Below are 22503 nucleotides of genomic sequence, written 5' to 3'. Positions count from 1 at the left end.
AAAAATAAGAAAATAGGCTTACAGGTCACAGTTAAGGTCATCCAACCACAACATTTTTATTTGTTTACAGAATTGTGAACATGGTCAAAATTACTTGAAGTTTCAAAAATAAGACAGTAGGTCAAAAAGGCTGGGACCGAATTTGACCCAAGGGACCTAAATTTCTTGGTAGTGGACCACTGTATAATGCTTGTAACAAATTTTTAAAGGTCTGGGCCTAGCGGTGTCAGACGAGAAGATTTCCGATAAGTCTACAGAAAAACCTCATGGCAAAGCGGGTTTTGACCCCAGAGGCAAAATTTGATTTTCACAAGCAATAGTGTAAGACACACGAACGATAGACAGCGCACCATCCAATGAAATATATAACTGCTATCAAGCTTGAGGATTTGATAAAACTACACTATGAACAGCCTTAAGTAACATGTCTCTATTTCCATCCAACACAAATGGATATCCAACTACTCATAAGTGTTAATGTCTTGTTTAAATATAAGGTGTATTCACTAACACATAAAAGATATGATTGTAAAATACAATGGTCTACATGTAGTTCAATGGAAATATCTGATTATTAAATTCATCATTGGATAAAAATGAAATTCTTCTAGAAAATAAATAGATATAATATTTCCTAACCAATAAACCTATAAAAAGAACAATCTTTAACTAAGCAGTGACTAACTTGAAGAATTAATGAAATATAACATATAATCCCTTGTTACTAAAAATAGACAATGCACTCTTCAACAGAAAGGGAGACCATAGAGCAAGATTTGCTGCCCTTGCTTCAATAGTAAACTTTATAAACTAGAGTGTTAACAAGGTTTTTCCATATTTGGGCTCTGTGACCTAGTTTTTGACCCTAGATGACTCGTATTCGAACATGAGTTAGAAATCATTGAAACAACCTTTCTGACAAACGTCTAGGATATTTGGACTGAAAATGTTACCTCTAGAGTGTTAACAAGGTTTTTCCATATCAGGGCTCTGTGACCTAGTTTCTGACCCCAGATGACCCATATTTGAACTTGAGCTAGAAATCAAAGAAACAACCTTTCTGACATTTCCAGGATATTTGGACTGAAAAAGTAGCCTCTAGAGTGTGAACAAGATTTTTCTATTTTTGGGTCATGTGGCCTTGTTTTTCATCCCAGATGACCCATAATCGAACACGTCCCAGTAATTACTGGGACAAACATCCTGACCAAGTTTCGTGACAATTGTGTCAAAAATGTGACCACTAGAGTGTTAACAAACTAAGTGTGGATGGACGACAGACGACGGACATTCATCAATCCTATTAGCTCACCCTCAGCCTACGGCTAAAGTGAGCTAAAAAACTGACACAAACCACTTCCAGTGTTAATCAAATGATGTTTTTTTTCAAATGTTATTTATATACATTGAGACATGTTTAATAATTACCTTCCTGGGTGCAGGAACGGGTGGGGGAGTTTCCGGGACATCTGAGGCTGATTGCTTCCGGCAATCTAGGGGGAAGCGAACAATGTTGTAAGGATACTTGCTACATATATAGGTTGCGACCAGAAATAGAAGATGCATATATTTACATATATTAAGCAAGGCAATAAAATTTTATGTCACTATCAGATTTACACTTCAGTTTAAATCTTACCATCCCCTCCTGAAAGTGCCCGAGGTCTTGGAGGTATAGCGGGCTTATCTGTAGCAGTCTCCACACCTGTAACAGTCAAAGTCAAGGTCAAACTCTTACTTCTTATAGAAACACATGTTTGAAATTATAAATGCATGCATAATTAACAATAAATGAAAGAATGGCATAAAAAAATCCTTATATAAGACAAAGATGTGAACAGTATGCCTTTGAGAGAAGCTTTTAGTACCGTCTGGTGAAACCATTACATTATTGAAGACATTGTTCACACAAGTGTTTGCAAAATTACTATTCACCAGAATAAGGTATGTTGACAGTGTATCTGGCCGTATCTAGAGTCTGTGGTCTTGGTGGGGGTTCGGACGGTGTGCGGCGGTGGAGCATGTACGGGATTTCCTGGTGCGGGTCGGACGTGTGACGCGCGTGATTAAAGGCTTTGAATGGTAATGAACCTAAAATCGGTTGAAATTTGATAAAACCATAGTTGAAACTTATTTATTTTACAATAACCGTAAAACAAGTCATACTGGCACTGCGCTAAATGTATTCTAGGGACCATTCTTACTGGGAACCAACATAGATACAATGTCACCCACCTGATCCGCTTGAATTGGGAAGGGAGAGTGCAGCTGGGGGTTTCTTGATGCCACGGGGAGGCAGTGGGGGCTCTGGGGACCGCTGACCCTGGCTTGTGACTGGAGGTGAGTTGGGTACAGACTGACTGGCTGAGTGGTTCATCAGGCCAGGGACTGCAACAGGCAGGGTGGATTTGATGGTAGAGAATTTTTTATTAAATGTTGATTTTCTATGGCAGCTTTATTTATTTTGATTATTCATCATATAAAAATATTTGCTTATTTAAATATTCACTTAAATCTGCACTCACAGATAGACCGTTTTGACAAGTTTTTATTTTTTCACTTTCGGTTGACTTTCGGTTGAGCCACTTTTTGCAAAAATGTCTGAAAACCATTGATATAAGACTGCTGACAAAAGATCAGATCGCAATTTGCTTATTTACATTAATAATTTAATGTTCTATAGGCTAAAAGTGTTACTAACGCTTTAAGAACAATACCTGTCACAGAGACAGCCGGCTCGACTATTCCGCCACTTTTCAATGTAAGGATTGAAAAGTTTCGGCGCAACATGCATTCATCACTGTTAGATTAGATTTCAATGCAAAACATGATGTGCTGAGATATTACTATAAATGTGGTTACATGGAACATTTCAACCAGACTTTTTAAGTCTCATGATAAAGGGCATTTATTTGCCAAATACAGTTATCTAACTTGGGTATTCAATTACGTTGGGTGGTTGAATACCATTGTATAAAGTCTCAATGCAATACATCAAGTAGTTGCTGAGATATTATCCTATGTGTGCTAACATGCAAGACCTTAACCAGAATTTCTTATTTTCTTAATAAAGGGGCAAAAATTATATAATATGAAAGATGGTGTTATTTTACTTGATTAAAGAAGAAGGTTAAATGGTTGGGAGCCTGTGTGTAAAGTTTCAATACAATACATGATGTATTCCCTGAGGTATTGACTTAAAAGTGGTTACATGCAAAACCCTAACCAGAATTTCTATGTCAAAAAAGCGGCCATTATTTGAATTTAATGAAATTAATTTAACTTGGTTAATTAAGTAGGTTGGATGGTTGAGTACCATTGTATCAAGTCTCAATGCAATACCTAAAGTAGTTGCTGAGATATTTATCTATGTGTGCTTGCACGCAAAACCTTAACCAGAATTTTTAAGCCGAATAATAAAGTCCTATAATTTGCATCAAATGCAAACTATAGTTTTCTAACTTGGTTTATTAAGTAGGTTGGATGGTTGAGTACCATTGTATAAAGTCTCAATGCAATACCTCAAGTAGTTGCTGAGATATTAACCTTTATGTGCTTGCACGCAAAACCTTAACCAGAATTTTTAAGTCGAATAATAAAGGCCAATTATTTGCATTAAAAGCAAACTAGAGTTAACTTACTTGGTTAATTAAGTAGGTTGGATGGTTGAGTACCATTGTATAAAGTCTCAATGTAATACCTCAAATAGTTGCTGAGATATTGACCTATGTGTGCTTGCATGCAAAACCTTAACCAAGGTGTGACACCAACGTCGACACTGACGCTTGGTTGAGTAGTATAGCTCTCCATATTCTTCGAATAGTCGAGCTAAAAATGGCCAAAAAAAAAAAAAAAGCAAATATGAAAACCTGCGATCTAGTCTTTTGTCAAGTATCTTATATCACTGGTTTCCAGACATTTACAGAAAAAATGACTGATTCTAAGACAAAAAAAAAAAATGTTAAAACAGTAAATCTGTGCCAGTGCAGCATTGTCAACTAACTTACATGGCTACAAGAAAATGTTGGCTTACTCACACTGTACATCTAAACAATCATGTTACACCCAATACTTTTATTTTATGCATGCAAAAGTCTCTAAAAGGGTTCTTCACAAAATGGCAATAAGCTTTTGAAATGGAACTAATTAAGAATTCATTTAACAATTTATTATTTTGTCATCTTTTATTGTATTAAATAATTAAAACTAACTGTCTCAAAAGGAAATAGGCATGCATCTCCCCCTCAAAGGTACACAGGGTTCTCAATAAGTTTTGGTTAAACCGTCTCAAATAGTAAAGTAAACGACCAGCTTCTACTTATTCTACTGAAAATTCATTTAGTTTTCCAAATTTTAACTGGCCCTATTGCCGCCCTTTTGCCATTTGAACCGTTTATTTTTTCGCCGGCAGCCGGTTCTTATTAGGAACACTGGGTACAGGTAATACATCTTATATTAAAACTGTATAAAAAAATAGTACAATGGTTTTCAAACTGTTAATCTTTTTCAATAACATAGTTAATCTACCACAAAATAAAACAGAAAATTGAAAACACCAAAACAACATTATAACACATTTGCCATGTTAATATACAAAATCATTAGAAAGGAAAAAACAAAAATTAAACAAAATAATAAGCATCTTTGTTACAATATGGCAACATAATAGTGGACTAAATGGTCTACTGGATTAGCAGTCACTCAAGGGACAAAAAAAGTATTTCAGCTAGAGTTATGGGACTTGCCGTACATGAGGATATTGTGTAAAAAGAACAGCAGTACCTAAGCTCACAACATCTTCACAATAAAGCCTTGACTATTTTCTTTCAAAACAGAGAAGCTAAAAATAATAAATATTTTTTTGTTTTTGCTTTTAAATGTGTTAATTATTTAAGTATATATATATATATATTGGATATGACTTCAAGTAAGTTTAATGCTGCTTTCAAAGTATACATTTTCAATCAGTTCTATGAAATGGCAATAGAAAGATTTGTTTTTCAAAACGTCATTTTCTTTTCCAAGTTGCTTATTCATTCTGTTTCCAATCCACTATTATGAATCACAACACATGTACATGTCAGTAGATAACAATATCTGCACACAACGGGGAGCCTTACCATTCAGATACTCGCCAAACTCTAGGGAACATGATGCAATAAGGGATAAATAACTCAATCATAATGCATGTGGAAGTATACTACATGTAGATTGCTTCAATTCTGCCAGGATTTTATTTTAAATACATATCATTATGGATTCCATCACATTGGGAATTAAAAACTGGCTGATGAAAATATATATGGAAATCTCCTGTGTTATTGTATGCAGACATGATTCCTATTGCTAGGGCATCACAAATACTGAATGCCCCAAACACAGTCAAAACACAGAAACTACGGAGGAAAGAAAAATCCTCACAAAGTTGAAGCAATCTACAGTAACAGAGTGCACAGAGATATGTCACGGTGTTTTATCATGAGGTCAATGTTCCATATCCATTTATAATCAAAGAAACATGCAAACTACATTATGCCATATTGATACTATTGATAATCAGGCCAATTGTTCAAATACAAACTTTGTTCAAGTTAAAAAATGGCCATCAATCTTAACGTTCAAATCTAAATTACTGCTCCGGATATTTCATGGATTCATTTGTGGTATGCAATATTTCTAATATTTATGATTTAATTACATGTATAAACAACTGACCTCCATTAATTCTTTAACCAGAATAAGTAGACCCAAGTTAAAACACGATAAACAATCCCTTTAATGTGTATAATATGTTGGTAACCGTATGATGCAGAGGGTTCATATACAAGTATTATTAAATTATGGTAGTGACTAAAATAATTCAACCCATAACAATGACATGTACGCCAGATACCAAAACTACGGTAATGTTGCTTTACTTTAAACTCAGGAATACCGTACCAGCAAAAATGTACACACAACATATTGAAACAAAATTAAACTTTATGGAATATTATTATTCAAAAGAACAGTAGAGCTGTTTAAATCCAAATTGTTAACTGACCAGTGCGAATATGTTGTGTGCATGAATTTAAGCAAAATCAATCTACAAACTACAATCAGGGTATTGACCTACATTACTTACGCGATTGCAAAAAGGCTTTAAAACCTTCACAATTCAAAAACATTTCATATTAAAGGTTCAAGTTCCAACTTGGCTATGACCAGACATTAAGTTTCGAAGTTTCTCGTGCAGTATTAAAGTAGTACCTTTTTCTACCATGCATCTAGAGTCGGGAATCAGAGATATCATCCCTTATGAAATCTCAAATCTACAGATCACAAAAACTTCTTTGCTAGATTACTTATTTGTTTTTAATGGGGGGCCTCAGGGCCTCTGGTGGGTCCAGGGCATAGCCCTAGCCAGGGGTCCAGGGAGCTCCAAGGAATTAAGCATTTTAAACACATTTCAAAGCCTTTCCTGTCTTTTAATCAATCAAATCTATGTTGTACATTTTAATATTTCTGGCAGCTTTTGTCAACATACATGTACATAAGGCCCCTGACAGAAACATCCCTCAATACTTCAATTCTTGCTCATTAATCAAGAATTCATTTAACTCTGTAACTCATTCAATAAAAGTTAAAAAATGAAAAACAGAATACAATTAAAGAATAGAATTTTGTATTTTATCAAGTTACCAATCGGACAATTTCACACCCTTCAAATCGACTTTTGACAGCCATTGCCACCTCCATTTGTTTTTCGCAGGTTGTTCAAGCTCTTTAGTATTATACCCTGGGGGTACAAACTTCATTGTTCAATTTTGACAGCAGTATTTCGATTTATTTCATTGTTTATTTTTGACTCCAATTTGCGGAATGATCTTTTTTATTAATAAATATGTATTATTTTTAAAAAATACAAGTCATAATTTTGAAATCATCTTAAACTTTCTATGCAAGCAAGATTAGAAAACCTTTGTAAAAAATGGAAGATCTTGAATCAGATATTCTGGCTAGAAGTTTCTAGAACTGAGCCCTGGCCCAAATTTCTCGAAACTTCATCAGCTTAACAGGGTTAAGAAGCTGATCATAATTAGCTCAAATACATAACTTAATTGGTTTTTATAAATGAAAAAAGGTTTATTATGACCTAGAGATAATTCCTATCTAAATTCTAAGATCACATTTTAAGAATAAATATTAATGCAAGTTATAGAAAACCAAAAGTAGCGAGCTAAGCTTCATCCTGTTATAAAACACTAAAGAAGTTTCGAGAAATCGGGGTCTGATCTCCCATACACATAAGTGATCTGTTACTTCCTGAACATGTGACTTGCTAGCATTATCATAAACAAATATTTCAAGAAAAGTATCATTTGAGAAAATTAATGTTTCAAAAGTTTTCAGTGAACAGAATTTCCAAGTAGAATTTAAGGATTGTATTGGAACTAGCTGATTGAGATGCAGGCGTGCATGCAGACTGGTATCCAGACTTCAGGAGCCGAGATGCAGGTGTGTATGCAGACTGGTATCAAAACTTTGTGAGATGTTTATGATACATGTCGTATACACCATAAGTATTGTTGTCAGGACATATTGTACCTCTGAATTTAGAAAAATAATGCAAACATATTGATCAGTGTACCAATTGTAATTATCTTTTAACAGGCTATTATGTGGAGATAAGAATTATTGAAGTTAAAAACTTTCATATCATTCAGCTACCTGATTGTGATCCTTAACTTCAAGACTGCAGTGGTCGAAATTAGCACAAGCCCTGCGACTGGGCTTGCTGAAAATCTAAACTGATAAAGATGGACTTTTTACAATTTCTAAAGCCAAATTATGAATAAGGAATTGTGGCTTGTTCATTCAAAAGCTTTATTTTCATAACTTATTGAGAAGAGTCAAGATGTTTGCACACTTTCTCCATACTTTATTCAGAGTGAGTTAATTAATAAGAGGTGTTTTATCGCACGTAGATGTACATGATGGGGTACGCATTCCACACTTACTATTCCTCAGGCTATTTCTGAACCTTGTCGGGTGTGTAAGATGGTGTTCTAAAAATAGCGGGAAAATACAGAAGCAGCACTCAACAGTTTGATTCATTTAGGAATACCTTCATACCAACTATATGATCATGAAGGTTTCATTAACTCTGTTCTCCTCCACATAAATCAACATTTAGAACAGGACCAATAGCAATGTAGAGAGATGGACATGGGCTTGTAACATTATCATTTCAATAGGATATTAGTACTTCCTACTTTGTCTACAGAGACACTCAGAACATTTGTAGGGTCACTTGGCATCAATTATAAATAACAACTGTAAGTGGGCTATCATATGTCTAGGTTATTTGAATACCTTAAACACATTCTGAAAGAAAGATTCTATGATAGCAACTAATACATCCAAAGTATAAATCACCGCAACTTTATTTTATTTGAAATCATTTATTGATGGTCATGATAGTTGCATTACTATTAAGCATAAAGCGAACACAGAACTATAGCTATACACTTACTCCTTGGTTTGGAGGGTACATGTCGGGCGACGTCCGACTCTGTCCTGTCCCGTGGGGAGCCTTCACGAGCCTGCAGCTCTACACCAACTAGACTGGATGGGCGTGACCGAGGACGCCGATCTGGCATCTGGAGGAAGGAAAACATCAGTGTATATGTATATTTGGTTGTACATATATATGAAATTGCTAAGGTTCATAGTTAATTCCGTGTTAATGCACCCATACATGAACAAGTTTAATATCAAACTTACATCTAGATCATCATCACTGTAGTCTGGACCCTCATCCTGGAACAGAGAAGATTAAGTTTAGGGTAGATTGTATAATGCACAACCCAACTCCTGATAAGACATTCATTGTACAGGTTGAAAATGCTTTGTCAATTTCAATTAAAAAGCAAAACACAGCTACACAGCTCATTCTGCTGACATTCTTATCCTATTCTAGCAATCTACTTTCTGTTGGAAGAGTTTGTATTTGCTTTTATCCCCAGTTCTGCTCAAGAACATTCCCTCTTTGAAAACGATGATGTTATAAGTGCAAATATAAAAATAACAAGCAATATACTCAGTTTTTTTCCATACGAAATGCTAAAGATTGTTACTTTTTTAAGCATTCATAATTTCCAACAGAGTTAGATTCATGTACTGGTATGGGTGTCTGCCTTTCACCCAAGAGGCTGCAGGTTTGAACCCCACCAGGTAGTGAGTGGTCTATTATTGGTATCCACCTTTCACCCAAGAGGTTCTGTGTTTTAACCCCACCGATATGTGAATTGCCTAACGGTGAAGGTGTCCACCTCTCAGCCAATAGGTCCTTCGATCCCCATCAGGAATAAATTCTACACTGGCACTAGATTTTTCCCAGGAAAAAGACTTGAGAGTGATTCATAGATGCTTTCTATTGTCACATCAAGTTAAAATAGAAAAGTAAATAATTACTTTTATGAGGTCCCACTCCATACTGATGTGTTCAAACTTACCGTCATGAGTTCCCACTCCATACTGATGTGTTCAAACTTACCATTATATGAGTTCCCACTCCATACTGATGTGTTTCAAACTTACCGTCATGAGTTCCCACTCCATACTGATGTGTTCAAACTTACCGTATATGAGTTCCCACTCCATACTGATGTGTTCAAACTTACCGTTATGAGTTCCCACTCCATACTGATGTGTTCAAACTTACCGTTATGAGTTCCCACTCCATACTGATGTGTTCAAACTTACCGTTCATGAGTTCCCACTCCATACTGATGTGTTCAAACTTACCGTCATGAGTTCCCACTCAATACTGATGTGTTCAAACTTACCGTTATGAGTTCCAACTCAATACTGATGTGTTCAAACTTACCGTCATGAGTTCCACTCCATACTAATGTGTTCAAACTTACCGTTATATGAGTTCCCACTCCATACTGATGTGTTCAAACTTACCGTATGAGTTCCCACTCAATACTGATGTGTTCAAACTTACCGTCATGAGTTCCCACTCCATACTGATGTGTTCAAACTTACCGTCATGAGTTCCCACTCCATACTGATGTGTTCAAACTTACCGTTATGAGTTCCCACTCCATACTGATGTGTTCAAACTTACCGTCATGAGTTCCCACTCCATACTGATGTGTTCAAACTTACCGTCATGAGTTCCCACTCCATACTGATGTGTTCAAACTTACCGTTATATGAGTTCCCACTCAATACTGATGTGTTCAAACTTACCGTTATGAGTTCCCACTCAATACTGATGTGTTCAAACTTACCGTCATGAGTTCCCACTCCATACTGATGTGTTCAAACTTACCGTATATGAGTTCCCACTCCATACTGATGTGTTCAAACTTACCGTTATATGAGTTCCCACTCCATACTGATGTGTTCAAACTTACCGTCATGAGTTCCCACTCAATACTGATGTGTTCAAACTTACCGTTATATGAGTTCCCACTCCATACTGATGTGTTCAAACTTACCGTCATGAGTTCCCACTCAATACTGATGTGTTCAAACTTACCGTTATGAGTTCCCACTCAATACTGATGTGTTCAAACTTACCGTCATGAGTTCCCACTCCATACTGATGTGTTCAAACTTACCGTCATGAGTTCCCACTCAATACTGATGTGTTCAAACTTACCGTTATGAGTTCCCACTCCATACTGATGTGTTCAAACTTACCGTCATGAGTTCCCACTCCATACTGATGTGTTCAAACTTACCGTTATGAGTTCCCACTCCATACTGATGTGTTCAAACTTACCGTCATGAGTTCCCACTCCATACTGATGTGTTCAAACTTACCGTTATATGAGTTCCCACTCCATACTGATGTGTTCAAACTTACCGTTATGAGTTCCCACTCCATACTGATGTGTTCAAACTTACCGTCATGAGTTCCCACTCAATACTGATGTGTTCAAACTTACCGTCATGAGTTCCCACTCAATACTGATGTGTTCAAACTTACCGTCATGAGTTCCCACTCAATACTGATGTGTTCAAACTTACCGTTATATGAGTTCCCACTCCATACTGATGTGTTCAAACTTACCGTTATGAGTTCCCACTCAATACTGATGTGTTCAAACTTACCGTCATGAGTTCCCACTCAATACTGATGTGTTCAAACTTACCGTTATATGAGTTCCCACTCCATACTGATGTGTTCAAACTTACCGTTATGAGTTCCCACTCAATACTGATGTGTTCAAACTTACCGTCATGAGTTCCCACTCCATACTGATGTGTTCAAACTTACCGTTATATGAGTTCCCACTCAATACTGATGTGTTCAAACTTACCGTTATATGAGTTCCCACTCCATACTGATGTGTTCAAACTTACCGTTATGAGTTCCCACTCCATACTGATGTGTTCAAACTTACCGTTATATGAGTTCCCACTCAATACTGATGTGTTCAAACTTACCGTTATATGAGTTCCCACTCCATACTGATGTGTTCAAAGTTACCGTTATGAGTTCCCACTTAATACTGATGTGTTCAAACTTACCGTTATGAGTTCCCACTCAATACTGATGTGTTCAAAGTTACCGTTATGAGTTCCCACTTAATACTGATGTGTTCAAACTTACCGTTATATGAGTTCCCACTCCATACTGATGTGTTCAAACTTACCGTTATGAGTTCCCACTCAATACTGATGTGTTCAAACTTACCGTTATATGAGTTCCCACTCCATACTGATGTGTTCAAACTTACCGTTATGAGTTCCCACTCAATACTGATGTGTTCAAACTTACCGTTATATGAGTTCCCACTCCATACTGATGTGTTCAAACTTACCGTTATATGAGTTCCCACTCCATACTGATGTGTTCAAACTTACCGTTATATGAGTTCCCACTCCATACTGATGTGTTCAAACTTACCGTTATATGAGTTCCCACTCCATACTGATGTGTTCAAACTTACCGTCATGAGTTCCCACTCAATACTGATGTGTTCAAACTTACCGTCATGAGTTCCCACTCAATACTGATGTGTTCAAACTTACCGTTATATGAGTTCCCACTCCATACTGATGTGTTCAAACTTACCGTTATGAGTTCCCACTCCATACTGATGTGTTCAAACTTACCGTCATGAGTTCCCACTCCATACTGATGTGTTCAAACTTACCGTTATATGAGTTCCCACTCCATACTGATGTGTTCAAACTTACCGTTATATGAGTTCCCACTCCATACTGATGTGTTCAAACTTACCGTTATATGAGTTCCCACTCCATACTGATGTGTTCAAACTTACCGTTATATGAGTTCCCACTCCATACTGATGTGTTCAAACTTACCGTTATATGAGTTCCCACTCCATACTGATGTGTTCAAACTTACCGTCATGAGTTCCCACTCCATACTTGATGTGTTCAAACTTACCGTTATATGAGTTCCCACTCAATACTGATGTGTTCAAACTTACCGTTATATGAGTTCCCACTTAATACTGATGTGTTCAAACTTACCGTTATATGAGTTCCCACTCAATACTGATGTGTTCAAACTTACCGTTATATGAGTTCCCACTCAATACTGATGTGTTCAAACTTACCGTTATATGAGTTCCCACTCCATACTGATGTGTTCAAACTTACCGTTATGAGTTCCCACTCCATACTGATGTGTTCAAACTTACCGTCATGAGTTCCCACTCCATACTGATGTGTTCAAACTTACCGTCATGAGTTCCCACTCCATACTGATGTGTTCAAACTTACCGTTATATGAGTTCCCACTCCATACTGATGTGTTCAAACTTACCGTTATGAGTTCCCACTCAATACTGATGTGTTCAAACTTACCGTTATGAGTTCCCACTCAATACTGATGTGTTCAAACTTACCGTTATGAGTTCCCACTCCATACTGATGTGTTCAAACTTACCGTTATGAGTTCCCACTCCATACTGATGTGTTCAAACTTACCGTTATGAGTTCCCACTCCATACTGATGTGTTCAAACTTACCGTTATATCAGTTCCCACTCAATACTGATGTGTTCAAACTTACCGTTATATGAGTTCCCACTCCATACTGATGTGTTCAAACTTACCGTTATGAGTTCCCACTCCATACTGATGTGTTCAAACTTACCGTTATATGAGTTCCCACTCCATACTGATGTGTTCAAACTTACCGTCATGAGTTCCCACTCCATACTGATGTGTTCAAACTTACCGTTATATGAGTTCCCACTCCATACTGATGTGTTCAAACTTACCGTTATATGAGTTCCCACTCCATACTGATGTGTTCAAACTTACCGTTATATGAGTTCCCACTCCATACTGATGTGTTCAAACTTACCGTTATGAGTTCCCACTCAATACTGATGTGTTCAAACTTACCGTTATATGAGTTCCCACTCCATACTGATGTGTTCAAACTTACCGTATATGAGTTCCCACTCCATACTGATGTGTTCAAACTTACCGTCATGAGTTCCCACTCCATACTGATGTGTTCAAACTTACCGTTATGAGTTCCCACTCCATACTGATGTGTTCAAACTTACCGTTATGAGTTCCCACTCCATACTGATGTGTTCAAACTTACCGTTATATGAGTTCCCACTCAATACTGATGTGTTCAAACTTACCGTTATGAGTTCCCACTCAATACTGATGTGTTCAAACTTACCGTCATGAGTTCCCACTCCATACTGATGTGTTCAAACTTACCGTTATATGAGTTCCCACTCCATACTGATGTGTTCAAACTTACCGTTATGAGTTCCCACTCAATACTGATGTGTTCAAACTTACCGTTATATGAGTTCCCACTCCATACTGATGTGTTCAAACTTACCGTTATATGAGTTCCCACTCAATACTGATGTGTTCAAACTTACCGTTATATGAGTTCCCACTCCATACTGATGTGTTCAAACTTACCGTTATATGAGTTCCCACTCAATACTGATGTGTTCAAACTTACCGTTATAGGTTCCCACTCAATACTGATGTGTTCAAACTTACCGTTATATGAGTTCCCACTCCATACTTGATGTGTTCAAACTTACCGTTATATGAGTTCCCACTCAATACTGATGTGTTCAAACTTACCGTTATATGAGTTCCCACTTAATACTGATGTGTTCAAACTTACCGTTATATGAGTTCCCACTCAATACTGATGTGTTCAAACTTACCGTTATATGAGTTCCCACTCAATACTGATGTGTTCAAACTTACCGTTATATGAGTTCCCACTCCATACTGATGTGTTCAAACTTACCGTTATGAGTTCCCACTCCATACTGATGTGTTCAAACTTACCGTCATGAGTTCCCACTCCATACTGATGTGTTCAAACTTACCGTCATGAGTTCCCACTCCATACTGATGTGTTCAAACTTACCGTTATATGAGTTCCCACTCCATACTGATGTGTTCAAACTTACCGTTATGAGTTCCCACTCAATACTGATGTGTTCAAACTTACCGTTATGAGTTCCCACTCAATACTGATGTGTTCAAACTTACCGTTATGAGTTCCCACTCCATACTGATGTGTTCAAACTTACCGTTATGAGTTCCCACTCCATACTGATGTGTTCAAACTTACCGTTATGAGTTCCCACTCCATACTGATGTGTTCAAACTTACCGTTATATCAGTTCCCACTCAATACTGATGTGTTCAAACTTACCGTTATATGAGTTCCCACTCCATACTGATGTGTTCAAACTTACCGTTATGAGTTCCCACTCCATACTGATGTGTTCAAACTTACCGTTATGAGTTCCCACTCCATACTGATGTGTTCAAACTTACCGTCATGAGTTCCCACTCAATACTGATGTGTTCAAACTTACCGTTATATGAGTTCCCACTCCATACTGATGTGTTCAAACTTACCGTTATATGAGTTCCCACACCATACTGATGTGTTCAAACTTACCGTTATATGAGTTCCCACTCCATACTGATGTGTTCAAACTTACCGTTATGAGTTCCCACTCAATACTGATGTGTTCAAACTTACCGTTATATGAGTTCCCACTCCATACTGATGTGTTCAAACTTACCGTTATATGAGTTCCCACTCCATACTGATGTGTTCAAACTTACCGTCATGAGTTCCCACTCAATACTGATGTGTTCAAACTTACCGTTATGAGTTCCCACTCCATACTGATGTGTTCAAACTTACCGTTATGAGTTCCCACTCCATACTGATGTGTTCAAACTTACCGTTATATGAGTTCCCACTCAATACTGATGTGTTCAAACTTACCGTTATGAGTTCCCACTCAATACTGATGTGTTCAAACTTACCGTCATGAGTTCCCACTCCATACTGATGTGTTCAAACTTACCGTTATATGAGTTCCCACTCCATACTGATGTGTTCAAACTTACCGTTATATGAGTTCCCACTCCATACTGATGTGTTCAAACTTACCGTCATGAGTTCCCACTCAATACTGATGTGTTCAAACTTACCGTTATGAGTTCCCACTCCATACTGATGTGTTCAAACTTACCGTTATGAGTTCCCACTCCATACTGATGTGTTCAAACTTACCGTTATGAGTTCCCACTCCATACTGATGTGTTCAAACTTACCGTTATATGAGTTCCCACTCAATACTGATGTGTTCAAACTTACCGTTATGAGTTCCCACTCAATACTGATGTGTTCAAACTTACCGTCATGAGTTCCCACTCCATACTGATGTGTTCAAACTTACCGTTATATGAGTTCCCACTCCATACTGATGTGTTCAAACTTACCGTTATGAGTTCCCACTCAATACTGATGTGTTCAAACTTACCGTTATATGAGTTCCCACTCCATACTGATGTGTTCAAACTTACCGTTATATGAGTTCCCACTCAATACTGATGTGTTCAAACTTACCGTTATATGAGTTCCCACTCCATACTGATGTGTTCAAACTTACCGTTATATGAGTTCCCACTCAATACTGATGTGTTCAAACTTACCGTTATAGGTTCCCACTCAATACTGATGTGTTCAAACTTACCGTTATATGAGTTCCCACTCCATACTGATGTGTTCAAACTTACCGTTATGAGTTCCCACTCAATACTGATGTGTTCAAACTTACCGTCATGAGTTCCCACTCAATACTGATGTGTTCAAACTTACCGTTATATGAGTTCCCACTCCATACTGATGTGTTCAAACTTACCGTTATGAGGTCCCACTCAATACTGATGTGTTCAAACACGTCCTTCTTTCCTGCCATAGCTGCCTTCAACTGGAAAAAGGGAATATTAATTAATAAAAATAATAGTAATAATAATAACAATTTCAGCCCCTCACCAATACAGAAGATTAATAATTATAAAGTATGTATTAATTGAACAGTGAAATCATAAATATTCCTGGGACATTAATTTTTCGTGGATTTCGTGGGTTGGCTAATCCACGAAATCAAGATCCCAACAAAAACTTGACCTAATTCTAAAATCTTACTGTTTATGTAGAGGATATATATTAGTGTTTGAAAATCAGACTCTATTTGCTATCGATAATCGAATCGAATCGGACCAAGCATTTCCATTTACTATTGGACAATAATCGAAATTCATAATATCACGAAGGAATACATTCTTTATACATTGTATCATCATAATCATTTAAATGGTTAAACCTGGAATCAGTACGTGTGATGCTATAGTCTAGCTTTTAGCAACAGTAAGTAAATTTCCATAATTTTTTTCTGTCTTTAATAACTGAACGAAAAAAACATAACAACACAAAACATACCGGTACTTAATAACTGCACATCAATTGCAAAATGATGCAATCCGCATCAAGTAAGTTATCTTAGCATTTTATCCATGTAAAAGCATATCATATATTTGTGAACCAGCTTAACATTCAATAACCTAATATATTGAACATTTTTAGTTAATTACAAACGATACCAAAAAAAGGTTTCGAAAACAGAATGCATCGAGCAGGGATCCCCGGTATTTGCAGGTAAGACCGGACCCACTACACCATAGAGACAGGTTATTGAAGAAGATTTTGTGGAATATATAAACAATAAAAGACCATTTGAAATTTGGGAAAGTTTATAAGGTTAAAGCGAAAGTGTTTACATTCGTAGCATTTGTGTAAGAGAGTGACCCCCTTTTTAAAATGAACTTAACAAGAATTTACCGAAAAAAATGACATTTACTCGACATTTGCCACACAAAAATATAAGTAGTTACCGGAAGTAACATTAGCGACATCGATTTTGGACAAGTACTATTAATTGTCGCCGACATCGCATTGTCAGCGATGATTAATCGATTGTACTCGATAATCGTTTCATCACTAGTATACATGTATTAGCATTAATATACATGTTCATGGTATACAACATGTAAGTCAATAAATCATTGTTTTACTATTAACATACATATTTTTTACATTATATATTACTTTGCCTCAAAGATAATAAATTGAAGTCAATTATAAGTACTTGCATTCAGTATTTTTGTTTGGCCTTGTCGAAACATTAAAACAAGCTCATTATCAACCTCAAAACATACCGATTATTAACCTTGTGTGTTTAAGGGTCGTCACATAAATTTGTTTCTTTGATAAAATATTTAATCAATTATTTAATAAAAAACCCTTCCTGTGTGTTCATAGTTTGCAAAAATACTTAAATGACATTCAATGGCTTCATTATTTATTTTTATATCCTTGATGTGGTTGCATCGCTATTCATGACCCTTAATTACTGATCAAACAATAATTGACATGGGTATCTGGACTAATTGACATATTGTCCCATTGCAGTGCCATAAACTGCGTGACGTAGATGATACATAGCATGAGATCGACGCATGGTGAATTTGCAGACAATTTTGGGTAGCAGCTTGAATTTAAAAAAAACAACAAGAGCTGTCACAGTATGTGACGAATGCCCCCGAATGTGACATTGACCTACGAACAAGGTCAGTACATGAAAAGTTGATCTTGCCTTTACGTGTCAAATACATATGGCAAGTTATTTTAAATTGCCTCTGAACATAAAAAAATACCACCCATACTTGACAACCTACACTGTTATGTCCTTATATTCAGAATTCCCTTGTGAATAAACACTTAGTCTTTCACCTTAGAGGTAGGGACATGGGTCTTGCACACGACACGTTGTCTTCGTATGTGGAACACATGTAGCAAGTGATTTTAAAATCTGTCCATACAAGGGAAAGTAACAGCCCTGACACGACAACCTATACTCTATGTCCTTATATGCAGCACTCCATTGTGAATAAACACTAAGTGTGACCTTGACCTTTGAGGTAGGGACACGGGTCTTGCACGCGACACGTCGTCTTGGTATGTGGTACACATGTGGCAAGTTATTTTAAAATCTGTCCATACAAGAGAAAGTTACAGCCCGGACACGACAACCTATACTCTATGTCCTTATATGCAGCACTCCATTGTGAATAAACACTAAGTGTGACCTTGACCTTTGAGGTAGGGACACGAGTCTTGCACGTCACACGTCGTCTTGGTATGTGGAACACATGTGGCAAGTTATTTTAAAATCTGTCCATACAAGGGAAAGTTACAGAGCCGGACGGACGGACGGACGGACAGACGGTGCGATTTTAATATGCCCACCTTCGGGGGCATAATAAAAATAAATAAAATCCACACATATAAGTACCAACAAAATTGTCTTTTTTCGAAAAACCACGAAATTTCAAGCACATGAATATCAATGATTTCACAGTAATAATAATATTTATTTCTAATAAGATTTCAACAAGTCTTGAAATTCCCTTTTTCTGGACTGTGGGACTTTCAAGATCGTTCGAATTTGGATATTTCTCAATAGTCTAGTGTTAAAATTCTTCAAGCTTAATCCCTGATATGGTGCCATGACCAAAATAACATTACAGATTTGGCTGGAAACAGAACGAAGAAATGACAACTTAGCTCCCAAAATGTCATAAGTGAACTAGTCTAGTACAACTAATAACTAGAGCTGTCACAGGAGTGACGAATACCCCCAAATGCCGCCTGGACACAGGAATGGCAAACCATTCCTTTGAAAAGAGGCCATAACTCCAAGGTTACTGCACACTGCATCTTCTTTTATCATGCATGTATTGTTTTATTTAAATCTGTTGAGTAATTTAGAAGTTACACTGCTGACAAGAAAAACTAGCCTTTCATGAGTTATCATCCGGAAACCGTTTTTCTATTTTTAGTAACAGTGACCTTGACCTTGGCCCCACCAGCCCCAATATCGAACTTGACCTGTATCTTCTGATGTTACACCTGTGTACCAAAAATTGTTCAAATCTGTCAAGCCTTTCATGAGTTATCGTCCGGAAACTGTTTTTCTATTTTTAGTAACAGTGACCTTGACCTTGGCCCCACCAGCCCCAAAATCAAACTTGACCTATATCTTCTGATGTTACACCTGTGCACCAAACTGTATCTTCTGATGTTACACCTGTGTACCAAAAATCGTTCAAATCTGTCTAACCTTTCATGAGGTATCGTCCGGAAACCGTTTTTCTATTTTTAGTAACAGTGACCTTGACCTTGGCCCCACCAGCCCCAATATCGACCTTGACCTGTATCTTCTGATGTTACACCAGTGTATCAAAAATTGTTCAAATCTGTCGAGCCTTTCATGAGTTATCGTCCAGAAACCGTTTTTCTATTTTTAGTAACAGTGACCTTGACCGTGGCCCCACCAGCCCCAATATCGAACTTGACCTGTATCTTCTGATGTTACACCTGTGTACCAAAAATTGTTCAAATCTGTCAAGCCTTTCATGAGTTATCGTCCGGAAACCGTTTTCCAATTTTTAGTAACAGTGACCTTGACCTTGGCCCACCAGCCCCAATAATGAACTTGACCTGTATCTTCTGATGTTACACCTGTGTACCAAAAATTGTTCGAATCTGTCTAGCCTTTCATGAGTTATCGTCCGGAAACTGTTTTTCTATTTTTAGTAACAGTGACCTTGACCTTGGCCCCACCAGCCCCAATATCGAACTTGACCTGTATCTTCTGATGTTACACCAGTGTACCAAAACTTGTTCAAATCTGTCAAGCCTTTCATGAGTTATCGTCCGGAAACCATTTTTCTAATTTTAGTAACAATGACCTTGACCTTGGCCCCACCAGCCCCAATATCGAACTTGACCTGTATATTCTGATGTTACACCTGTGTACCAAAAATTGTTCAAATCTGTCTAGCCTTTCATGAGTTATCGTCCGGAAACCGTTTTTCTATTTTTAGTAACAGTGACCTTGACCTTGGCCCCACCAGCCCCAATATCGAACTTGGCCTGTATCTTCTGATGTTACACCTGTTTACCAAAAATTGTTCAATTCTGTCAAGCCTTTCATGAGTTATCGTCCGGAAACCGTTTTTCTTTTTTTAGTAACAGTGACCTTGACCTTGGCCCCATCAGACCCAATATCGAACTTGACCTGTATCTTCTGATGTTACACCTGTGTACCAAAAATTGTTCAAATCTGTCTAGCCTTTCATGAGTTATCGTCCGGAAACCATGAAAACCGACAGACCGACCGACAAGCTCACTCCTATATACCCCCTCAAACTTCGTTTGTGGGGGTATAATTAATTTCAATTCTATATATTATCTTTTATAGTGAAATTTCAACTCTTACCAATTCAGCACAGAGCTGGAAGTTATTCTCCAGGGCGATGTCAAGAGCAGTATGTCCGCCCTTGTTCTTAATGTGCGCGATGTCTGGCTTGGTCCGCAGTAGACACTTCATACATTCTGTCTTGTTAAGTATGGCACACAGGTGTAGAGACGTGTTACCATCCCGGGTCTGACGGCCTAGGCTGTTACTGTAAATATAGGCGTCGAAGGGAGCTAAAGGGACACAGGGTTCATCATATGCATTACGGTGGTTTTTAGAATTTTATTAGTAGTTATAATTATATTTCATCATTTAATTATTTTTCTATCAATTTGATTTATCTCTGTTCAGAAATTTCAGTCTGTTATCTCTTCCAAATCAAATGTGAGCATGCACATGGATGGGATATAGTGACAGCGATTTCATTCTCGTAGAAACTTATTACCTATTCAGCAGATACATACATGTTGGAATTCTGGATGATGAAGTCGACGATGGGTAGTGAGGTCCCGTCCTCCTGAGCAACGGCAAGATGGAGGGCGGTCTCTTCCAAAGGCTGAAAATAATTTTGGTTTCACTATTGTTGATAAATGATGGGACATGTGTGAGGTTTATTCCTCAATCAATCTAAACCTCTTGTTTTACGGACTGTTCCTAGGTGGTTAGCCCAACCATTATCAGTGAATGTGTTGAACCACCTGGTTTGTTTTTGTAGGTTCCAGACACATTACTACTATTGCACCATTCTTAACCCTTCTGAAACTGGAGGCAGTGATTTTTTTTCAAAATAATTTTACTGCCTGTGCCTTTTCAATTAGGAAAATTAGCGTGAAAAGTCCAAAAATTGGGAAAATTATAACATGGTCATTTGACTTATAAAAGATTTCATTTTCTGCTTTTACTGAAATTATTATAATTTATGTTATATGTGTCCTTACAGACTTTTTCTATAACACGGTGATGCAAGACAGCCATTAACAAGCTTGTCTGACTTTTTTATCTTCTTGTATTAAACATTGATGATTAATATGAATACTGAGAAATGCATTTTTGAATTCAAAACAATACCACCAAATCACTGTGAACAATACTCACGACAACATGTTTAAACTGGTTGTCAATTGTGTGTCCATGTACTTGAAGTCTGTGTATGTTTTGCACTCAAAATCTAATTTAGTCATTATCTAGAACTAAACAGTTGAGTACAAAACATTGAGATACTTAAAACACACATAAATAAATTTCCTTCAACGCTGTGAAACTGCTGTTGTTTACTGAATACCATACTTCATCGACTATGGCAACAATTGTCAGGATAAAGAGTACTTTGCATTACAAAAAACTGAAAGAAAACAGAAAATTAAAATCAGAAGCAGAAAAATAACGGTGCGTCCTGCAAAATATTCACGGTAAAAAAGACTGTAAACAAATATTGGCTATTTTGCGGTTACCCGGACCGGATTTAACCGAATACGAGGATGGATAATATCTGAAAGTTTACTATCAAAAAATGTATGAAATAGAAGTAACTTCAATGAAATGCAAAATTAACTTTGCAGGTTTAAATTGAAAGTAAAGAGAAACTCAGGACAAAGGGGAAAAATGATTTCTGTTTTGGGGAAAATTGGAGGCTTTTTGGCGAGGGGAAAGGGCTGATATTCAGCCCTAAAATTAGCCAAAAAAAATCTCTGGGAGGGTACAACCAACTATGTATCTTATGAATTCAAAGCTTTTCACAACTTACTTCAATATATGCTCCATACAAGAGCAGTTTCCTCTTATGTCTGAAGTAATAGGAGTGGAACTGTTAAAATTAAATTGATCTCCAGTGCCATACATGTACA

At 37.1% G+C, this 22503-nt stretch overlaps 1 protein-coding gene across 3 annotated transcripts in view; it reads right to left on the bottom strand.

The window, feature by feature from the left end:
• The window catches only part of LOC128204210 (arfGAP with SH3 domain, ANK repeat and PH domain-containing protein-like), a 48694-nt gene that overhangs the window by 8078 nt on the left and 18113 nt on the right, over positions 1–22503 (bottom strand). For 2 of the 3 annotated variants that reach the window (XM_052905594.1, XM_052905595.1), the window contains 10 exons: positions 21124–21215; positions 20681–20867; positions 16199–16267; positions 8767–8802; positions 8516–8642; positions 8001–8048; positions 2236–2388; positions 1936–2091; positions 1640–1705; positions 1429–1493 (listed from right to left, as the gene is read on the bottom strand). In XM_052905594.1, coding sequence (XP_052761554.1) covers positions 1429–1493; positions 1640–1705; positions 1936–2091; positions 2236–2388; positions 8001–8048; positions 8516–8642; positions 8767–8802; positions 16199–16267; positions 20681–20867; positions 21124–21215 — 999 coding nt within the window. The remainder of the gene's footprint in view (positions 1–1428; positions 1494–1639; positions 1706–1935; positions 2092–2235; positions 2389–8000; positions 8049–8515; positions 8643–8766; positions 8803–16198; positions 16268–20680; positions 20868–21123; positions 21216–22503) is intronic. The other variant, XM_052905596.1, reaches the window with a different exon arrangement.

The sequence above is a fragment of the Mya arenaria genome, chromosome 10 (genome assembly GCF_026914265.1).
Source record: "Mya arenaria isolate MELC-2E11 chromosome 10, ASM2691426v1".
NCBI lineage: Eukaryota > Metazoa > Mollusca > Bivalvia > Myida > Myidae > Mya > Mya arenaria.
Note: the sequence above shows the minus strand (reverse complement) of the source record. Positions and strands in the feature narration are given on the sequence as shown.